General features: G+C 46.1%; 1 protein-coding gene across 4 annotated transcripts in view; it reads left to right on the top strand.

The window, feature by feature from the left end:
• Positions 1 to 19,063, top strand: part of NIN (ninein) — a 112,294-nt gene that overhangs the window by 19,369 nt on the left and 73,862 nt on the right. For all 4 annotated transcript variants that reach the window (XM_039534982.1, XM_039534985.1, XM_039534984.1 and 1 more), the window contains one exon: positions 5,576 to 5,657. In XM_039534982.1, coding sequence (XP_039390916.1) covers positions 5,576 to 5,657 — 82 coding nt within the window. The remainder of the gene's footprint in view (positions 1 to 5,575; positions 5,658 to 19,063) is intronic.

Raw genomic sequence — 19,063 nt, 5'->3', positions numbered from 1 at the left:
GTAGCTGTGCTAGTGTATTTGTACAGGCTCTGCTGTATCGCAGATTGTCTGATAGAATAGTATCTCCACTTCCATATCTTGACAAGCCTTTTCAAATCTCCGTGTCCTGGACCTCCATTGGCCTTTAAAAAAGGCTGGGAAATAAACGTGTCACTAAAGAAATAGCAGGATGACAGTAGCCATTGCTTGAGGATCTGCGGTGTAAAGGGACAACTAGCTTTTAAACCTGTAACTCTGCGTTCGAGGCGCTGTCTGTCTGGGGGTCCCCTGGTCAGTTCTTTGAGTGTGTTCCTCTTTTACTTTTAGCAATTGCATTTTCTCCAGACTTAAATGATATTTTTTTTCGAAAGACTCATACAAACCTAGGGTCTGTTTCATCGTTTTCTTTGGACAGCCAAGATCAAATGTGGAATATAAACAACAAAAGAATAATTCCTTCCCCCCTCCCCCAATCTTTGATTTTAATGATTTTTACTGTATGACAGAAGCAGGTTTAAAAAACAAACCAACCCTCACAAGTTCACTCTTTCAGTTGACTGTGTCCCTCTAGCTGTTAAATCTTCGCATTCAGAGAACACAGGCCAAATTCTATTCCTCATGAGAGGCCTCCCAGCCCTTATCCAGTGTGGTGACTTGTGTTTTTGTTGTCATTTCCTTCAGAGTCTCAATTTTGGGCAGGGCACCTGTAAGGTCTCTCAAGTTCCCCGGGGTTCTCGTTTCACTGCTAAACACGCTATTGTTGTAACTTGCAGTGATGTATTGTAGGACTAATTATTTGCATTTTTAATCCCATTGCATAGCTGATTGCAATGTTAATTTTTTAAGACTACTATCAGCTTCTTCCCTGAAGACTAATCTCCTTTGGATTCGACTTGAAGCGGTCATGGTGAAATTGCTTCGTGTGATAAAAATGAGCCATCTGTCCCCGTGTGCAGCTGTTTGGCTAGAGTTAAACACCAAGGGAAACGTGCTGGCTCTACTCCCCCCTTCCCTGCACTCTCCTTCCCCTTCCTTAACACTGCCTGTAAAACTCATTCAACTGCATAGCAAACTCTGACTTGGCAGGAAATATCTCTTTAAGCCTTTAGCATTGATATATGGTGCAGCAGCTTCCTTCAAAACAATGAGCACTCTGTTAGGTGAGAACAATATACTAAACACACACACACACACACACACACACACACACACACACACACACACACACACACACACACACACACACACACACACACACACACACTGTTGAGTACTGAAAGGGTTATTCTTTGCCTCGCTGCTGAGAGAGGTAGCTGAATAATTCCCACTAGTTATTGGCTGTATCCCTCGCACACTGATGGGAGAACAGACAACCCACCCCCCTCCCTTTTTTTTTTTTTTTTTTACGTGTTGCTCATCGCACATAAATTGTCGCCAGCAATTTACAAGTAGCTGGAGTTTGTTCCGTATAGTACAGTAGGAATAATCCACTAACTAAATTAAGCAGCAAGCCCATGCGAGTGATGCTTAGAAGTCATGTCTAATAGTATTTAGCACCTTTCTCAACCACTCATTAACTAAAGTAGATTATATGTAATTTACACCCCTGAATTTGCCCAGTTGGCTTTAGTCAGCCCTTGGGTGCACTGATTGGTTGATAACTTTGGCAGTCAGCTGGCTACATCTTTTTGGGTGCCAAGGTTTTTAAGCACTGGTGCTTCGGGCAAAGCGAGTTGGTAGCTCTGACTGCTAGGACTTGCCTTCTCCATCGCACAGCGCTTCACACCAGTCTCCGATTGGAGAGAAAATGACAAGGAATGTGGTGGGTGGGGGATGTGAAACAAGACCGAGTGACTCCTTCGACCCTGTTCACGGGCCCAGCTACACTGGGCCGTTGATTTAATGCTGCCAGCTGTCAGCAGTAGGGCCTCTGAACCGGTGCTGAGACTGGTTTAACTGCTAATATATTCAGCACTGACTTAGAGTACCTCGTTGTTATTACGGGGCCAGTTTCCTAGTGCTGAATCTGAAGCCTCCCCTCTTCTCCCGCCCTCCAACACATCCCAGAGAAGATGATGCAGAGGGGAACTGTTAATCTAACTCCTTCATCTTTTATTCATGCTCATTTAGTTTAAATGTCAAGTTTTTTTTTTAATCAGGCAAATTCTCCCATCCCTGTAAACTGCCCTTTGAAGTACACCAGCATTTTGAAATATACGTAGAATGCATGGCAGCAATTAGTATTCAGATGAAGTCCTCTCTAACAAGTTTCTTTACAGAACATGTATCTAACTCTGTTTAATTACTTCTTGTGCATATGTTTAAAAATCTAGTGGTGATTTGCATAGCTTGAACCGTTGAGTCCAGAATTCATTTATGCTAGCAGATGAGTGGCAGAGCAGATTCTTTTCCTTAGCAGCAGTGTGCATGTACAGCAATCTGCATAGTGTTACTCTTGCATAGCTGTCTGGGTGCTCTGTGATCTGCCCTGGGATAAGGAGAAATCTCTCTCTCTGGCCTTGTCATTCACTGCTAATAAAGGTGCAGGATTTTTTAACCTCAGTGTAACTAACATGTGTCAGCTGTCCTGAGGTTAAACACACAGTGCGGACAAGGCGCTGTAGTTTTTACTTCAGTGGAGCTAGATCGGGGGGGCGGGTAGTGTTGACTTCAGCTAGTTTACCTCATGGTTTAAACTAAAGTGCTTCATCTTCACTATTTACCTCAGGATAGGTCACGGGCTTAGGTTAACCCAAGGTAAAAAACGCACCCCTTTGTCAGGAAAGACGGTTTGTCTGGTTAGGTAGGTGTGTTAACACTGTACGACTGTGTACAAAGCTATAATTCACTCTCTGGACAGTCCCACCCATGGTAGTTATCAGCTTGGTCCTGTATACTAGAGCTTCCACCACGGGTGCACTTGCACCAGTAGTGTATTTATGGCCCCCAGATCTGCTAGTGTAGACAAGGCCTCGGCAGTTAGTGCCACTAGCACAGGATATTTTTCAGGAAGTAAAAAAAAAATAAAATAAACCAAATCTTGTTCAACGCTGAGAATTCTATTCCGATTCATCTGGCTGAAAGGGAAATCCCTGAGGTTAGCTCTGGCTCGCAACTGAGCGACGTTAAATAGCTTCACCCCTTGTCCTGTCATTTTCTTTTTCTGGCTTGCTGTGCAAACTGGAGGCAGCTATACGGCCTGGGTGTCTGGAATTGTTGGCATTCAGAAATACGCTTGTACAAATGAGGCTGTCTCCCTGCCACATTGCTGTTGATGGCAGTAAAGCAACAGTGCATCTTACAGGCGCTGCAGAAAGGCCAGGGTGACAGAAATGCATGGATTCCAATCTCTTGTGGGGATCTGTCCTCCCTCGTCTTGTTTTACCATATTTAAAACCCAAGACTTCTAGTCCTGTAGATGACCTTGAAAGTATAAACTAGTGCACTGCTGTTTCAGTCTGTCAGGATGCAGGCTCAAGACACTAGTGCCAAAAGGTGTGAAATTCCCCTATTCGTTTCAGTGGGTGTTCTGAAGCTTAATTATGGCTGTTTATAAGCATTTCTATGTCACTCGTCACCATATGGCGACTATTTCACTGTGGACCATCAAACCAGAAATCTCCAGCTAACGAAATGTTCACTCACTCAAACATTTCACAAAACAGCTTAGCAAGAAACTTAAAACTAATCTGGTCAGATACTCGAACACACCTTGGCCTGCACTCTCCAGGGGATTGGACAGGTCTCTTCTAGCTAACTCTTCTTAAGTCATCATTATGAATGTAGTTCAGTGTTCGCATTCTTTCTTTCACTGGGTAACTGAGCTGCTTTCTGGCATTCTCAGGAGTCGATGTGAAAGGGGAGTCTGTCCTTGCCACCAGCTAAGCCCCATGGTGAGGGTGGTGAGTTTTCTGTGAATCGTGGGTGACTGGGAGCAGGTCTCCTCTTGGGGTGGTGCAGGAGCAGTGATAGTACTTCAGGCTTGGTTAAGCGGTGTGCTCTGAAAAAGCTCAGAACTGTTCCAAAATGCAGCAGTGGTTTGCTTAGCAACACCGACCTCTGGGATCACATCAGCTCAGTGTTCTGCTCCCAGCTCTAGCTCCTCAGTGAACACAGCATCCAATTATACGTCCCAGCCCTGGTATTAGAGCCCTCCATGGGATTGGACCCGGGTACTTGAGATCCTCACCTTTCCCACTAGTACCTCTGTGTTTCACTGGAACTGTCACTCAGCTGGCAAGGGGAGGCCTCCTCCAGGAGGAGAGACCGGAAGTCTTGCCACTTTCAGAGCTCAGTGGAAAATGTTCAGCTAGTGCTTGGCGTTAGAGCTCAGTGACTAGCTGGTGCTTTTTGGTTCAGTGACTGGCCCCAAAAAGCCAAAAAAAATAAAATAAAAAAAATCATCAGTTTTGAAATGAAACTGACTTTTTTTTTCTTGCCAAAATGGAACTTTTGTTTGGGTCAATTTGAAATGAAATGTTGATTTGAAATAGACCATTCTGATGTTTCCAGTACCCTCAGTTTTTTGGCCAAAATATGCAGTTTTTTCACTGATGTTACTAGTCACCTAAACAATTTTGCCAGCTCTGCTTCGCTTCGCTTCCCCTCCCCTCAGCGTGTTGACACGCAGAGAAACACCCTACAAATAACCCAGGCTGTCTGTCTTAGACTGGGAAGGAAGAGAAGAAGATTGTAGCATTTTCTCAAACACTAAGGCTATGTCTACACTGGCAATTGAACAACAACAACTTTTGTCTTTCAGAGGGGTTAAAACCCTCCCCCACCCTCAAAAAGACACAAAAAGACAAGTTTTCCCGTGACAAGTGCCAGTGTTAACAGCGCGTTGTCGGGAGGAGCGCTCTCCTGCTGACAACGCAAACGCCACTCGGGTGTGGAAGTTGTTTGTCAGCAGGAGCGCCAACAAACACCAGCTACACTGAATGACTTCTAGTGGCACAGCTGAAGTGACACCACCATGTTGCTAAAAGCTGTGTAGTGTAGACACTACACTTCAGGTACAAAGAGAAATGAAGCTGCTGTACCAGCTACTGAGAAGTGACTGAGCTGGGCAAGGTGCTGAGATAGAGGTTATATCTAAAGACTCTCTGTGGGGCTAATCTAGCAGGCAGTGTTGGTGCTCTGACACTGCCCTATGCCTTATGTTGTGAAAGATGCTCTGGGGGTCACTGATCTGCGAGCGGTTTGGTAGGAAGCACCATTATGATCCCTGGTCCACAGAAGAATCCACCTGATGCATCAAAATGGTTTTCCTGTAACACAGCTGTACTCTAGGCATTGTTTACCATTCACATAAGTAAGGGATGTCTCTTCATGTTCTCTGCGTCACTCCTTTTTGTATCCCAGAGCCCAGTAATCAAAGTTGAGACTCATTTGAGACTTTTGCAATAGGTTTTGGTTTTAAACAGATCTGTGCATTCAAAGAAGTGGCCTGGGAATGTATGGAGCGCCATCTGCTTAAACAGACTCCCTTGAGTGAGTCATACAAGATCACTTCAGACTTTTACCCAGGATTTCCTTGACCGCGTTAAAGGCTCTGTGTTGGTTGAATTATTTATTTGTCTTTCTCTCTTTCAAGGTCCACTTTGACCAGTTTAAAGAAGCGCTGATCCTTATCTTATCCCGAACCTTATCGAACGAGGACGACTTCCAAGAACCAGGTAAAGTTTCTCTGAATGTGCTTGAAGAAACCTTTTCTGCACTTGAGAAGAGAGGACCCCAGCAGCATTTATACAGGGACGTGGCTGCAAGTGCTGGGGCTGACTGAAACAGAGGCTTTTCTCGTGTTCCTTTGGCAGAACTTTCCTTTTAAGAACTTCCTGGAAGTGGGGCGGGGGGATTTCTGATCGATGGTTGAAAATGTGTTTGGTTTTATGTGCATTTTATTGGGCATTTATATCCCACTTCTCACCGTGGTCTAGATGCCTGGACAGGCATGAGGAATTCTGGAATCCCTGTGTCTCAGAACTCAGCAAGAAATGTTGGGCTGGAAGGGACTGTGAGGTCATCTAGTCCTGCCCAATGTGCTGAGGCAGGACCAAGTCTGCCTAGACCATCCCTGACAGGGGATACCACAACCTCCCTTAGTAACCTCCTGCGTTGTATATGCCCCAGCGTGTTAGGAGCCTCATACAAACAAGTTCAGACAAACTGATGAATCCGTCGCTGTTAAATTAAGATGGGCCTTCCAAACTCCTGAACTTTGGAGAAATACTGACATTGGTTTTGGGTGATGGTGTGATAACTAGCACTCACTGGGTGAAAAGAGGTCTGCACGGCTGTGTACTGCCGTCCTCTCCTTTTAGTGAAGCCAGGGTAGACGGCAAAGTTACTCCATTTAATAAGTTAGGGAGAAAGGATGGTCGTATGGTGTAGGCGCTGGACTGGGACTTGGGAGATGTGGATCAAAGTCACTTAATGTCTCTCTGGTTCAGTTTCCCAGTTATGGAATGGGGATGATGCTTCCTTTTCCCTCTCATTTCTGTCTCTTCTATTTAGATAGTGAGCTCTTCAGGGCAGGGACTGGGTCTTGTTACCTAGCACAGTGGGGCTCTGATCTTAATTTCAGCCTCTACAGGCTACTGTAATATTGACACTGATGATTTAGATTTTTGTAACGGAATATAACAACCTAGCTAATTTCACATTGCAAATAGAGGCACTTCAAGTCTTTGTCCCCTCCCCCCACCACAAACGGCAAGTCAGTTCCTTGCATCATTTGAGTGATCATAGAGATGGGTAGGGGAGGGAAGGAGGGATGGGTGGAGACTATAGCCAGCACTAATGCTTGTTAGTGGCGAGCATGAAGGTGGTGCACTTACATGGGATGCCAGCATGTAATGACGCTATAGCCTGTCTACTCCCTGCTGACCTTCACCAGGCCTTGTGTAACTTCAGTGTGATAAATGCTGGGTTCATTGTCTAGTTCTTCTCAGGAGCCTGAAAGGAAGTGACCAGGTGTGCCCAGAAAAGCTGAGATGAATTTTTAAATGAACAACAAAAATTGTCACGCTCTATAGTCTGAGCTGGTTCTGCTCCTGCCTTCTACACCTTACGTGAGAAATTGTATCATGAGGATTAGGCCCAGGACCTCGGCTTGCTTGATGATTGTTCTGCATGGTCTGATTACAGGGTCAAGTGTGCAAACCCAGATTGCAGCTCCGTATGGTGGTTTTGTAGCTGTGCACATGGCTGGTGCAGAGAAACGGATCTCTGCTCCACACAGGAGTGTTGCTAGTTGTAGTGTCTGAGTAATTTAATCTAGCGAACACAAGAAAGGAATCGCAAGAGTGCAGACTTGGCTTAATGCTTTCTGAAGAAAACCTGTTCTATGTAACAAGTTGTAATATGCCGTTTATTTCTTAAGGTCTCAGCCTTAAATGGTACTTTTTGAGTGACAGAAATATGACTAGCTTTCAGTTTGTGTCCTCTTAATTTGAAGGAAGGCTTCTCTTATTGCTACTAGCTTTGAGTATAACAATCAGCTTGCCAGGGCAGTGGTCATTGCTAGCTAGGTTCTGGTGGGAGCTGGGTATCTCCCATACGTTAATGCAGTAGTTTGAATCCCTTGCATTTTCCTTTTGAAAGATGTAAAAAATGTGTGGGGAGCCCTGTTAGTTTCCTAGCATTGCAGTGGTACAGTGACTTGTTCAATTGGACTTACAAACCCACACCTCTTTGGGCAATTTCTTTCCCTGAGATTCAGTTGCTACAAGTTCATTGTGGCACAGAAGACGTGGGACCAACAGACAGCATCTGGGTGACTTGCTTCCTAGGCTGTGGTACAGGTGGCAGTTTCAGCCCTGGAATGGGAATATTCACTCTTAATTTTTCCTTTACTCCTTGTGGCTGGCTAAAAAGCAGCATCGCAGGCCTGGTGAAGACTTATTCCTCCTTTCCTGTAAAGCTAGTGCCCCAGTCTAGTGGTGGGTGGGAGGGAGATGAGGTGGAAAATGGTAACTGGCAATAGAAGATGAAAAAATCCAGGATCCTACTCGGTGAGCTGGGAAGTTTGGCGCCTCTGGGGAAGAACCAGCAGACTGTGAGAGAAGACACCTATCCCTGTGTAAGGGGGGGTTCGTTCCCTGGTAAACTTAAACATCTGCCCATTTCGAGGGTAAGCTTGTTTGCAGAGATTTTGTAAGGGAATAATGCACAACATCAACAATGAGACAGGCCAGGATAGAGCTTCTAAAGGTTGAAAGACGGGGAGAAATCTAGAGCGGCCATCTTTGGGAGCTGTGCAGAGCCCTGCTGTGAGAGTGCTGGGTCCCAGCGACTCGCAAGGGACTTCTGTCTGAAACTGAAGCAAATATGAGGTGTCCAGGCTGCTACTGCATCTCCAGTTACTAAGTTTGACAACTCAGGTCCCGGATGACCAATTTATTGACATCGAGGCCAAGTGAGTGGGACAGAGTGCTGACAGAACGTTAGAGACGGGACTTGAGAGCTGAAGTCTCTCTGTCGCCTTCATTAAAGCAAATAACATGCTAAACAGACTGAAGATATCGGGTGGGAGGGGGGAAATTGGACTTAAAGCCATCAGAATAATTGGTCTTCATGAGGGAAAACAACTGGACTGCTTTTCCAGCAGCTGAGAGTGCCAAAAATATGGCATTGAAACATAGCTGAAGGTCCAGTATGCCCTGAAATCTCGCATAGGGCAAAAGAAATGCTGAGCATGCTACAGGAAGAAAAATCCTATTTAATGCAGCAGCTGTCCAAGATACAAGTATGACAAGAGCAGGAAATGCAAAGAATATATGCCAGTTTTTTAAAAAACAGAGTTCTGTTCTACCCAGCTCTAAGAGTGACTTGAGAGAATTCCTTTCTATAAGGAAAGTGTCTGAACCATCTCTGTTTTTCTCACCCAAGCTCCAGGTCAGTCATTTGGCACAAAGATTTCTGGACAAGCTAAGTAAAAGCCCTCAGAAATGAAGCTCATTGGGGCTGACAATACAGAGATGTAATGCTTCAGACCGCTCACTGCCTTTGGGTCTGTTAACCATTCCTCTCCTGTTTCTCCTTTCTTCGTTTCAGCCCGTCATTTCAAGCTCTTGGCTAAGTAGGAAACGGATTATGGACCAGTGCTAGGTTTGTGTTCTTCATCCTCCCCAGAAAGTTGTGAGACTGAGAGGAACTTACTATTGTCAATGTCCAGACCTTTCTAGGATCAGGCGTGGGATCTGAGGAATGCTAAACATTATCTGGGGAGCCCTCCTAGCTGTCTATCATAGAGTAAGATCTAAATGGTGGTGGGGTTTTTTTTTTTTCCCAGAGGCACTGAGCACCTGCAACTCCCCCGTGATTTCAGCTGGAGTTCTGGTGCTGAACAACTGAAAATTGGGCCTTTTAGAATCTGTGGTTAGCATCTTCCTTTGTTATGTCACATCTGTATGTAAATCATGTAATCCGTTCCCTTCTGTGCTTCTGAGCAGGGGACAGCATGAAATCCAGGAAATAAGAGATGGCTTAACAAGGGGATAACTTTAAGTCCAGTAAAAATGCTCGATTCTTCTCCTAGATCTTAAATTTCTGATCACCCTCTCTTATCTAGAGGGATCGATAGTGAAGTGAAATTTTATACATATGCAGAGAATTGTGTGGTTTTGTCAAACAAACAACCCCCTCCTCCTCCACACCCCCCCCACACCCCAAAAAACAAAACCTTCCAAAGAACTGAGTGGAAAGCTGTTCTTGGCAGATGTATTTGTACAGTGAATGTGGAGAATCCCATGCCTGATAGCAAGGCACCATGCAACAAAAATTGTAACTTTTCTCTTGAAACTGATGGATTTTCATCTCATTCTCTGAGCTCTTGAAATTGTTTAAAGGGCTGCTGCTGCCAGAGATGGCAGATCTTGAAACTGTACCAACAAGCTGTATGGTTCACATAATTTCATGATGCAAATCAACCAGTCCCCTCTGTGAGCCGGGGAGGATAGCTGGTCTCTTGTAAGGGGATGAGGTTATTTGTTTAATTCCCTTCCAGCTCATCGGCATGGAGCTGGCATGTAGAGCACCGCAGGCCATGCCTGTGCATGCTGATGAACCAAGACTCATTAGAATATCAAGGTTGGAAGGAACCTCAGGAGATCCTCTAGTCCAACCCCCTGCTCAAAGCAGGACCAAACCCCAGACAGATTTTTGCCCCACATCCCCAAGTGGCCCCCTCAAGGATTGAACTCACAACCCTGGGTTTAGCAGGTCAATGCTCAAACCACTGAGCTATCCCTTCCCTCCCCAATTTGGTGCTCTGTGTTCAGTAGTGGATCATCCAGCTAAGATGCTGAGGAACTTATTTTTTCAAAATAATAGTTATAGGAAGGGCTGAATTTTGAGTTGTCCCAATGAAAACGGTAACCACCCGAAGCAGTAGGGGCATGAACTCCCGGCCATGGCACTCCAATAGAAGAGGGTAACTGGGGCCTGGCAAACCCACCTGACTTGTGAGCTCAACTTTGGAAAGGCAAAGGAAATCTTATAAAACATTCCAGTCGCTTCTAACAAATATTGTTGGGGGAAAGGTACCTAAAGGAGACAAACCACTCGGTAAGTCCAAACAAAAAGGCCTACTGATGTAACTCGGGGACTGGTGAGACCATGTCTGGTGAACACCGATTTCCAGTCCCACACTTCTTGGACCAAAATTGGAGTGTTGGAAATCTGGCCTGACTGGTGAGCAGGATAGTGAGAGGATAGGCTATTCTGCCTATCGCCCCTTTTTAAGGGCCACAAAAAGGGGTGGTGGTGGAGAACTGACCGAGGAATTCCCAGACGGGCGGGGAGGGCTGGCCAGCCTTCACTTCACTCCAGGGACTCTGTTCTTTGTGAGCCTCAAGGACCATCATATCACTGAAACAACCAGACCTCCAGGCACCAGTGGGGGTACCTGACCATCGCTGCTGCTCCAGTGAGGACCCACCCTGATACATGCAAGAGCCTACTGTTTACCGCCGTCTCGTGTGTTGCTTTCCATTATCTTCCTCCTGTTCTACTTCTCTTGGCTTTTCACCGGATCCCAAAGCCAGCTGTACCACGTGGCAAGAACACAACAAGATGAGAGAGTCTGACCTGCTCTGCCCAGCATGAGAGAGACCCATAAAGGAGAGGCATCAGCCAGGTCATGTCCCAGACTGGGGAAGTGAGCCAGAGTTCAGAGCAACAGCTGTTGCGGTCAACCTGCCAGTCCATAGCATCCATCTATGACTAACTAGCTGCCTTCTATGCTGAGAACATCAACAAAAGCTATATTCCCCCAACCCTCTCGTCCCACACTTTGACTGTCCTGTCTCTTCTTCCTCTTGTGTTGCTCTTGTCAAAGGTGGGGAAACTGACTCCTTTATAACTCAGGGTTAATTCTGCAGCTCAGTTCTTTCTTCCCCAGCAGGAAGGAGTGCTTGAGAAAATGAGACGGACATCCTCCCCCGAAAAAGGAATTCTGATTGTGAAAGTTATATATAAACACTCACTCCCAATTCCAGAATATCTTTTCCTTGTGTAACATGATCAATAAATTCCCAAACTTCGGCATGAATTTTCTAGTGCATCTGCCATGGTACTAAGCAGGCCAAGGTCTCTGTACTGGAAACCCTGAACCACACTGACTTGTTGTACAGTGACAGGGTCACGTTAACACCTTTAACTCTTTGGGCCTGTGTATGCCATCGAAAGTGACACAACATAATTAGAGTAATATTTGTCATCTGGATTTTGAATGTCATGAAATTAAAAAGGCTTGTGTCAGCTAGGGGGTCCTACAAGCCTGGAAGGAATGTATATTTAATGCATTTTGACAAGCTGACAAAATGTAGAGGAGGTCACTTTTTCTTAAAATTTAGAACAAAACTCCTGTCTCTAATATAGTATATGCTGTTGGTATTAAATTTTCAGCAAGTAGAGTAATTTCAGCACTGTCAGCCCTAAGCTTTCAAAAATCACCAGTCACGCCCCCCAGAAATAATGAGTTTAAAAAAAAAATCATAGGTTTTTAGGCTGTGATTCTTCCTTATGTAGTCTGCACTTGTTCTTTTGTGAGCCTCTGTCCATGTGCCTGGTAAGCTAAAGCTGCTCTACATGAGGGCATAATTCCAATTGAGGGGCAGGATTGGTTCAGACATGGGCTTCAGGGAACTTCATTCTCGAACTCGAAGCTGGTCTCTGTTCAGGAGGGAATGATTCACTCCAGTTGACGCATAAAGCATAGCCTATCGCAACAGCTGTTGCGTGCAGAGGAGGAATCAAGCTTGTGGGTTGTGGGAACGCTTGTGTGCTCATAGTGAGCTTTCAATTTGGCAGGCAGCAAAGGAGCCAGTCAGCCCGTCTCAGTATTTTTCTTGAGAAACCTGCATGAGTCTGAAACAATGTTAGAAGTAGGGAGGCCAGAAGAATCCAGCCTGTTGCTGTGACCCATGTTGGCTTCCTGGTTATTGATTTCTGCTTCTGCTAGAAGATAACCAAGGGGATGAGGAAGAGATGTTTGGGGAGCGCTCCCAGCATTTGGGACAGGATTTTGTGCAGGTTTTTCTCTTGGAGAAAAGGGTGGGGTCAAGGAAGCTACACCAGTTGATCTTGAGTAACAGAGGGAGCACTTGGTCCGGACGCTTGGGTTGAAGCCGTGGGTGAGTTTGCTGATTCGGAGACACGCTGGCGGTAGTGGAGGGGGTTGAGTTTCCCCAGGAAAGGCAGGTAGTAGGATGGCCTGTGTGCTCGCTGGCATAATGGAATTAGTGATGCTGCGGGGCTGTGTGTGTTTCACTGGGGAGGGGCAGAGGGCAGTGGCAGCAGGGGGCTTCTGCCTTGAAGAGTGCCGTGCATGTGCAAAGCTGAGGATGAGAAGGCTGTTCTCTAATAGGCTCCTGCCGCGCCAGTGAGCTCACTTTGATCCAGCAGGAATCTCACGTAACGAAACTCCAAGGGCTTCGTTCTGATATGCCTGAATGTCTCATCAGTGGCTTTGTTCAGATGCAGCCATTCTCCCTTCGGTGGGTTCTGCCTTACGGGGCACGGGGTGTCCTGGGTTCCTGCTGACTTCAGAGAAGCGACGGCGCCGGATCAGAGCTCTCTCCTGGGTAACGATGCGTCCAAAGGGGACGTGCCAGACTGCAATGTCGGAAGAGAAAGGAACAAGAATGGCCAGTCGCTGCATAAGCACTTCCTGCAGAGGGAGCTGGCTGGGGACTTGGATGGGTTGGTGGGCGTGGGGGATATTGCAGCTCTCTTGTGTCACAGCAGCAGCCAGTCTGGTGAAATGTGCACTTTGGGGAGTTTTCCTCTCGGACATGGCGGCATTCCTGGGAAGGGCGTTGGATTGTGAATCGGCTGGAAGCACATCTCTCAGGGTAGTGAGCTACTCTGCTCCATTATTAAGCAGATGTAAAGCCTGGGGATAGCCATAATCCAAGTAAGCAGCTCCCCCTGCTCTGTTGAAAGTAGAGGAGGGATCCCTGTACTTCCCCTTCCTCCGTGGCTGGTGCGGGGAGCGCTCCCTGTCCTGTTTGCAGTCTGTGTTTAACCGCTGGGGGTAGCGGCTGATGTTGCAAGGAAAGACTCAGCTGACTTCTGAACCAGAGCATCAGCATCTCAGACTAAGTGCACCAGTTGCCATCCAGAATTCCCGCCTGGCTTGGAAGTGGCTGGTTGTCCAACCCTCTGGCCTGAAGAAGTGCTGCATTAACTCCTGCCTAGAAAGCAGGAGGAGGATGTTGGCTGTGGAAGAGACAAAGGAAAAAGTGGAGAGTGGAGGGTTAAAGGATCCTAGGAGTCTGGCCTCCAGTGGCCACTCTGTCAGCCCAGATTCCGCCACGGAGCAAGCGATTGTGGTTGAGAGATTTCAGCCACCTCAAAAGTGTGGTGTGTGTGAGAAAATAAATCTCTGGCAGAAAAATAGTACCTGTGCTTCATATACATTTGGATTCTTAAAACTGTCTTTGCCCTGGGTGTTCCGGCTTGGGCTCTCATCCTGCACTGAGCCATTTGAGCACAGATCCATAATAACGTCAGTGGTTGTCGGTTAACATGGAGTCACTTACTGTCTCATGTTTAACCAAGCAGAATGCACCTGTTTCTCCGTATAGAACTGGAGGGAAAATTGGTGAAATCAGACACGTGTGTGTAAAATTAATCAGGCTTTTTTTCTGTAGCAGCAAATAAGAAGTGGGGTTTTGTGTTTTTAGAAGCCTGGTTAGGAGTGGATTATCAGGATGGCGTTAAAGATTAAAAGAATGCCCTAAACAAATTAAAGAACAGCTTACTGCAGTGCTCACATGCAGTTGGCTGCTGCGTTTGCTCATGACACACAAATATTGGAGAGAACAGAACTGATCACCTAATGCTGCCCCCCAAAAGGCGTATTGGGAATAACTTACAAGCACTGTGAATGTTCCTAGCCATCGCGGGGCTCTCTCTGCTGGACATGTCGGGTCTGTTCCTGTTCCCTGGCTTTGCTTGGACTCCAGTTCTGCAAGCTGCTTCACATGGGAAACTTTCTGCAGTCGGGCGCCATCCATGTGGGCCTGAGAGTGCCCATGCAATCAGCTTTCACGACTGGGGCCTTCAAACAGGCGGTGATTCGTTTATAGGAGGGACCTCGCATCTCTTAGAAAAGGGGTCTTGTGTCTTTAAAACTCCAGCAGCCTCTGCTCTGCCAGACAAACGGCTCCAGCAGGCCTCAGTAGCTTGCTGTTTTGTGGCTGCACATTGCTAAGACTGAAGTGTGAAATAGGGCCTAAGAGGAGTTTAGATGATGCCTGGTATCTCTGGGGATTAGGATTTACTAGATTCTATCTCTCTAATGTGATTTGTACGGTGGTAGGCTGTCTGGCTTTGTTAGCAGTGACTAGGAGTATTTGGTCTCTTTTTAAAGAATCTTGAGCAGCAAAGAAATTAATTTCCTCTTGAAATGACTGGCTTTCAGGGTAGTGGCATCCCTCGTTTTAAACCCCTTTTGTATGGTAGCTGGCTTTTGATGCTTGGGCTAGGAAAGCAAAGTCTGTCCTTAATAATAGGGGAGAATTTGCCGCAAGGGTTGGAAGGACTGATTCCATCTCATCTCTTCTCCTTACTCCAAGGGTCTGAGACTAGAGCGTAGTTTTGAAGTACTCTATTTGGTTCCAGGAGGTAGAAGATAAAGATTGACACTTGAACCATGGAGGTATTTACTCACCGAAACAGATAGCAGGAGATGTGGTGGATTCTCCATCACTTGTAGTTTTTACGTCAACAGCAGATGTTTCACTTTAAACTATGTTATTTCAATCCCAAGCTGTTGGGGTAAATGCTAAAGATTCCACACGGTGATGCCTGCCTGCGTTATACTGCAGGGCTGACTAGATGATTATAATGGTCCCTTCTGGACTTTATCTAGGCATGTGCTACCATAAAGATCAGTCTGCCTGTCAAGTTTTATCCGATAATTAATTGCAAGCTCGGAGTAGAAGGTTGGGCACTAGGTAAGGTTCTCCAAAGTGCGTTAGGCACCTAAATATCATTGAAAGTCAGTGCATCCCCCACCAACCTTCATCTGGTCTTCATTCAGCTGCTTCTTGGCAAGATGATAGCTGGAGGTTCCATGGAAAGCAATGGCTTGACCTGTCTCGCTGTTCACACCCTGGAATACCAGAGGCCAGGAAGAGCTTTTAATACCATCGATCTTTCCAAAAACACCTAAGAGTGTTTTAATACCCTGTACCTAAATACCATCTGCATCGAGCACAACCTCATGTGCCTTCATTAGCATATCACATTGATTTGAAACTTTCTCTGCCATTTTCTGGTGAACTACACACAACAGGGGCCCTAGAAATCTATCCTGGCTGTAGTAGCGTTCATAACTTAAGCCGGAACTAAGGTACGTACGTCAACTCAATTTAAAAAACAGCACCAAAACTTGCTGTGCTCTGGATGCGATGGTCATTTTCTTCAGCATTTTGCCAGCAAATGTATAGGCAAATTTTCAAATTCATATTGAGGATTTACATAAATATTGGTATATTAAAAATAGCTCCCACTCCAGCTGCTGTAATTTGAATGCTTATAATTCTGAAATGACGAACGGTTGGCTGTGGAGTAGGGCAACTGGACCGTTGTTTGTAGAACTTGGTTTTATGCCCTCCTCTGAGAAGTAGTGCCTGGGGGGGTGGGGAGAAACTTGAGGACTTTCACAGTAGCTGGGGATGCTTCCTGTTTGCAGGATAACTCTATTCTTGGCTAAATAATGGTACTGGAACCACAGTGACTTTTAGTACTTCCTAACCATGAAGCACCTTTATGTTGGGTCTGTTTCTGTTTTTGTTATATTGAAGTGTTCTCACACCTTCATGCTAAGATGGGACTGCCCATCTGTCTGTGGAAAGCCACAACAAACGTGGCCACCTCAGCTTCTGATCCCACCCAGTTTAACCTTGGTCTCCTCCCACTGTGCCCACACCACCACTAAAGATCCATACATGGCGCTTAGAACAGCTGGGCAGATGTTGCGGCTCAGGCTGGAGTTTGAGCTCTGCAGCCTCGGGAGGGGGGTGGCCTTCAGAGGCCGAGCCGCAGTGTCTACACTGCTGTTTTTAGTTCTGTAGCACAAGCCCTGGGGGGCTGAGTCTGTAGCCCTGGGCTCTGAGACCCGCTGCTGCAGGCTGCCACTTTGCCGTGTAGATGACTCTTAACTGCATACTATATGGGGTTAGGCGGAGGGGGAGAAGTGTAGGGGACATGTCTGTAGGTACATAGATGTGGTGTTCAGAGGGTAGTAGCCAGCCTGAATGCAGGGATTTAGAGGAGCACCGTATGGTGTAGAAATAACGGTGCACCATGCAAATCAGAAGCCTAAGACAATTGGAGTGCCGGGAATCCTATAAATGAGAAATGTACAGTTATGGGTCAGTACTTTTCCAGCATTCCCTGGGTTTTGATTGGCTGAGACAATTCCACTTCAGGATGATTAAATGCAGGGAAGGAAGGGAGGGGTTACGAAATCGCCTCACAACAATAAGGCTTTGTTCTAAGCAGTGTGCTGCACCAGCAGTGCAGTGAAGGTGCACAGATCATGGCATGTCATCTCTCGCTCATCCTTACTGCTTGGGAATCAGAAATCAGGCTAGAAAGAAACATTGGTCTGTCCCTGCCCTTAAGTAAAGTTTGCAGAACATCCTTTTCCCTCGCAGTCTGGAGATGGAAATGTCCAGCCCCTTAGACTCATTGGCCAGCTGGGCTTAGGCATAATATGTTAAAGTCAGACCTCTCGATTCCAAGCACAATCTCACCGTCCTTTTCACAAATAGTACAAGTGTCAAGTTCTGTTTTCAGAGGTGCTTCTCCTGTGTCTTCAAAAGCCTTGTTTGCTAACAGGAGTTGTGCAAAGCATTTCGAAAAGCCAAAACAGACGCTGGATTCTGCTGGAATTTAAGGAGTCTGGGAGTAGATCTAGCAATAGCTGCATTGTTGCCAAGCTGTTTCTCACCTTCCCTGAAGCCTTTCTAGATACAGGCCTCCCTAAAGGTGTGTTTCTGCCTTTGAGAAATAAGACTGCACCGTGGCAAGAGCATTTTCGGCGGGGGTTGTGGAGGGGGGCAGGAGAAAAGAAATGGGCTAGTAAGCAGCCAGAAACGTTAACGTTTCAGAGAAAGCTGTGGGGTAGCGATTGCTCGGTGTTAGTCCAGCTTTAATGGCAGTGATAAGGTTCGCTTTTGTTCTCTGGGCTCTTAATCAGTCTATCTGCGCCCTTCATCACACAACTTTCATGTGCGAGCTCCCAGCTGCAGCAAATCATGTTCAAACGTGCGCACAGATTTTGTTCCCCAGAGCTGCAATATATATGGATGGCGGGTAAGGCTGGAAAAATCAAAGCGTTCCCAGTCCTGTGTATTTTATAATTCATTGCATAGCTAAGTTGCAGAATATTTTCCTTCTAACAAGCTTGAAGATGGCATCCATATCTAAAGGAATAATATCCGAGATGACACTGGAGGGGAAGGGGATTATAAAGCCCCTATAACTTTCTTAGAGCCCTATGTGTCTTTCCAGTAATTGAAAGGCTTTTCTGGTCTTCATTGCTGTTGCAGTCTTGTGTTTGTTTTGTGCCAGAGCTCTCTTCAAATAAAATTTAAAAAAGCTACTGCCTTCACCGCTGCCTCAGTGCACTACAAATGGCCAAAAAGCCTTGTGGGACTTTTTAAATACAAAAGTTAACAAACAGAGCAAAACGAAGCATTCTCTTAACTGAATCCCTGGTTAATTTGATCCTCTATTTAATTTGACCAAATTCCAGACACTGAATGACTTATGCTAAAAATAGCACAACTTCCCTCTTTTCAACTTTGATCACTTTAAGTAAGTGGTGCTGGGAAATTCACTGCCAAGTACAGAAGGTTCCCATAAGGGAAGCTTGAAATTTTGGTCATGAGAAAGGCTAAGAGACTCCCCTCCCCATAATTACAGACAACTAAAAGGGGTTGCAGTTGACATTGGCTCTATAATGCACCATGCAAGCTGTGACGTGCCCCCTGCTTGTCATAGATAAGATTGATTGTTTATTTCAATCAAAACATGAGCGCCTTCTGGGGACGGCCCATTCCTCAGTGCTCCTTTCCCCCACTTGCGGGGTCGCTTTCAGACTTTTAGATTAAAAGTACCACATCCGTTGAAAGCAAAGGGAGGGTTGCACCGGTCTCTGAGGGTGGGACTCTGAAGAGCATGGAGCAGTGCGTGTGTAACAGAGTACGTAATTAGGCCTGCAGTAATCTTCATTACTGGCTATGGGCAAGAAGGAAACGGCTCGTCATCACTTTCACATCCCAGGCTGAGTTTGGAAGGCTGACGGTGAAACCTGTCTGTGCTTGCAAAATGAGCGAATTCGGTCTGGAAGTCAGTGAGGGACAGTAAACATTGAGCTCAAGACGATGCCGTTTTGTAGTATCGCTTTTCAGAGTACAGACAGAGTACAGTCTGGTGTATGAAGACCGTTACTGGTAACTAGCTGGTGATGTCTGATATGGTGGAGGAGTGGGAGCTGCTCACAGGAGGTGGCACAAAACCCAACGTTACATGGTTATCAAGTACGGAGGCTTTTAGATCT

Source organism: Mauremys reevesii, linkage group 4 (assembly GCF_016161935.1).
Source record: "Mauremys reevesii isolate NIE-2019 linkage group 4, ASM1616193v1, whole genome shotgun sequence".
Lineage (NCBI taxonomy): Eukaryota > Metazoa > Chordata > Testudines > Geoemydidae > Mauremys > Mauremys reevesii.
Note: the sequence above shows the minus strand (reverse complement) of the source record. Positions and strands in the feature narration are given on the sequence as shown.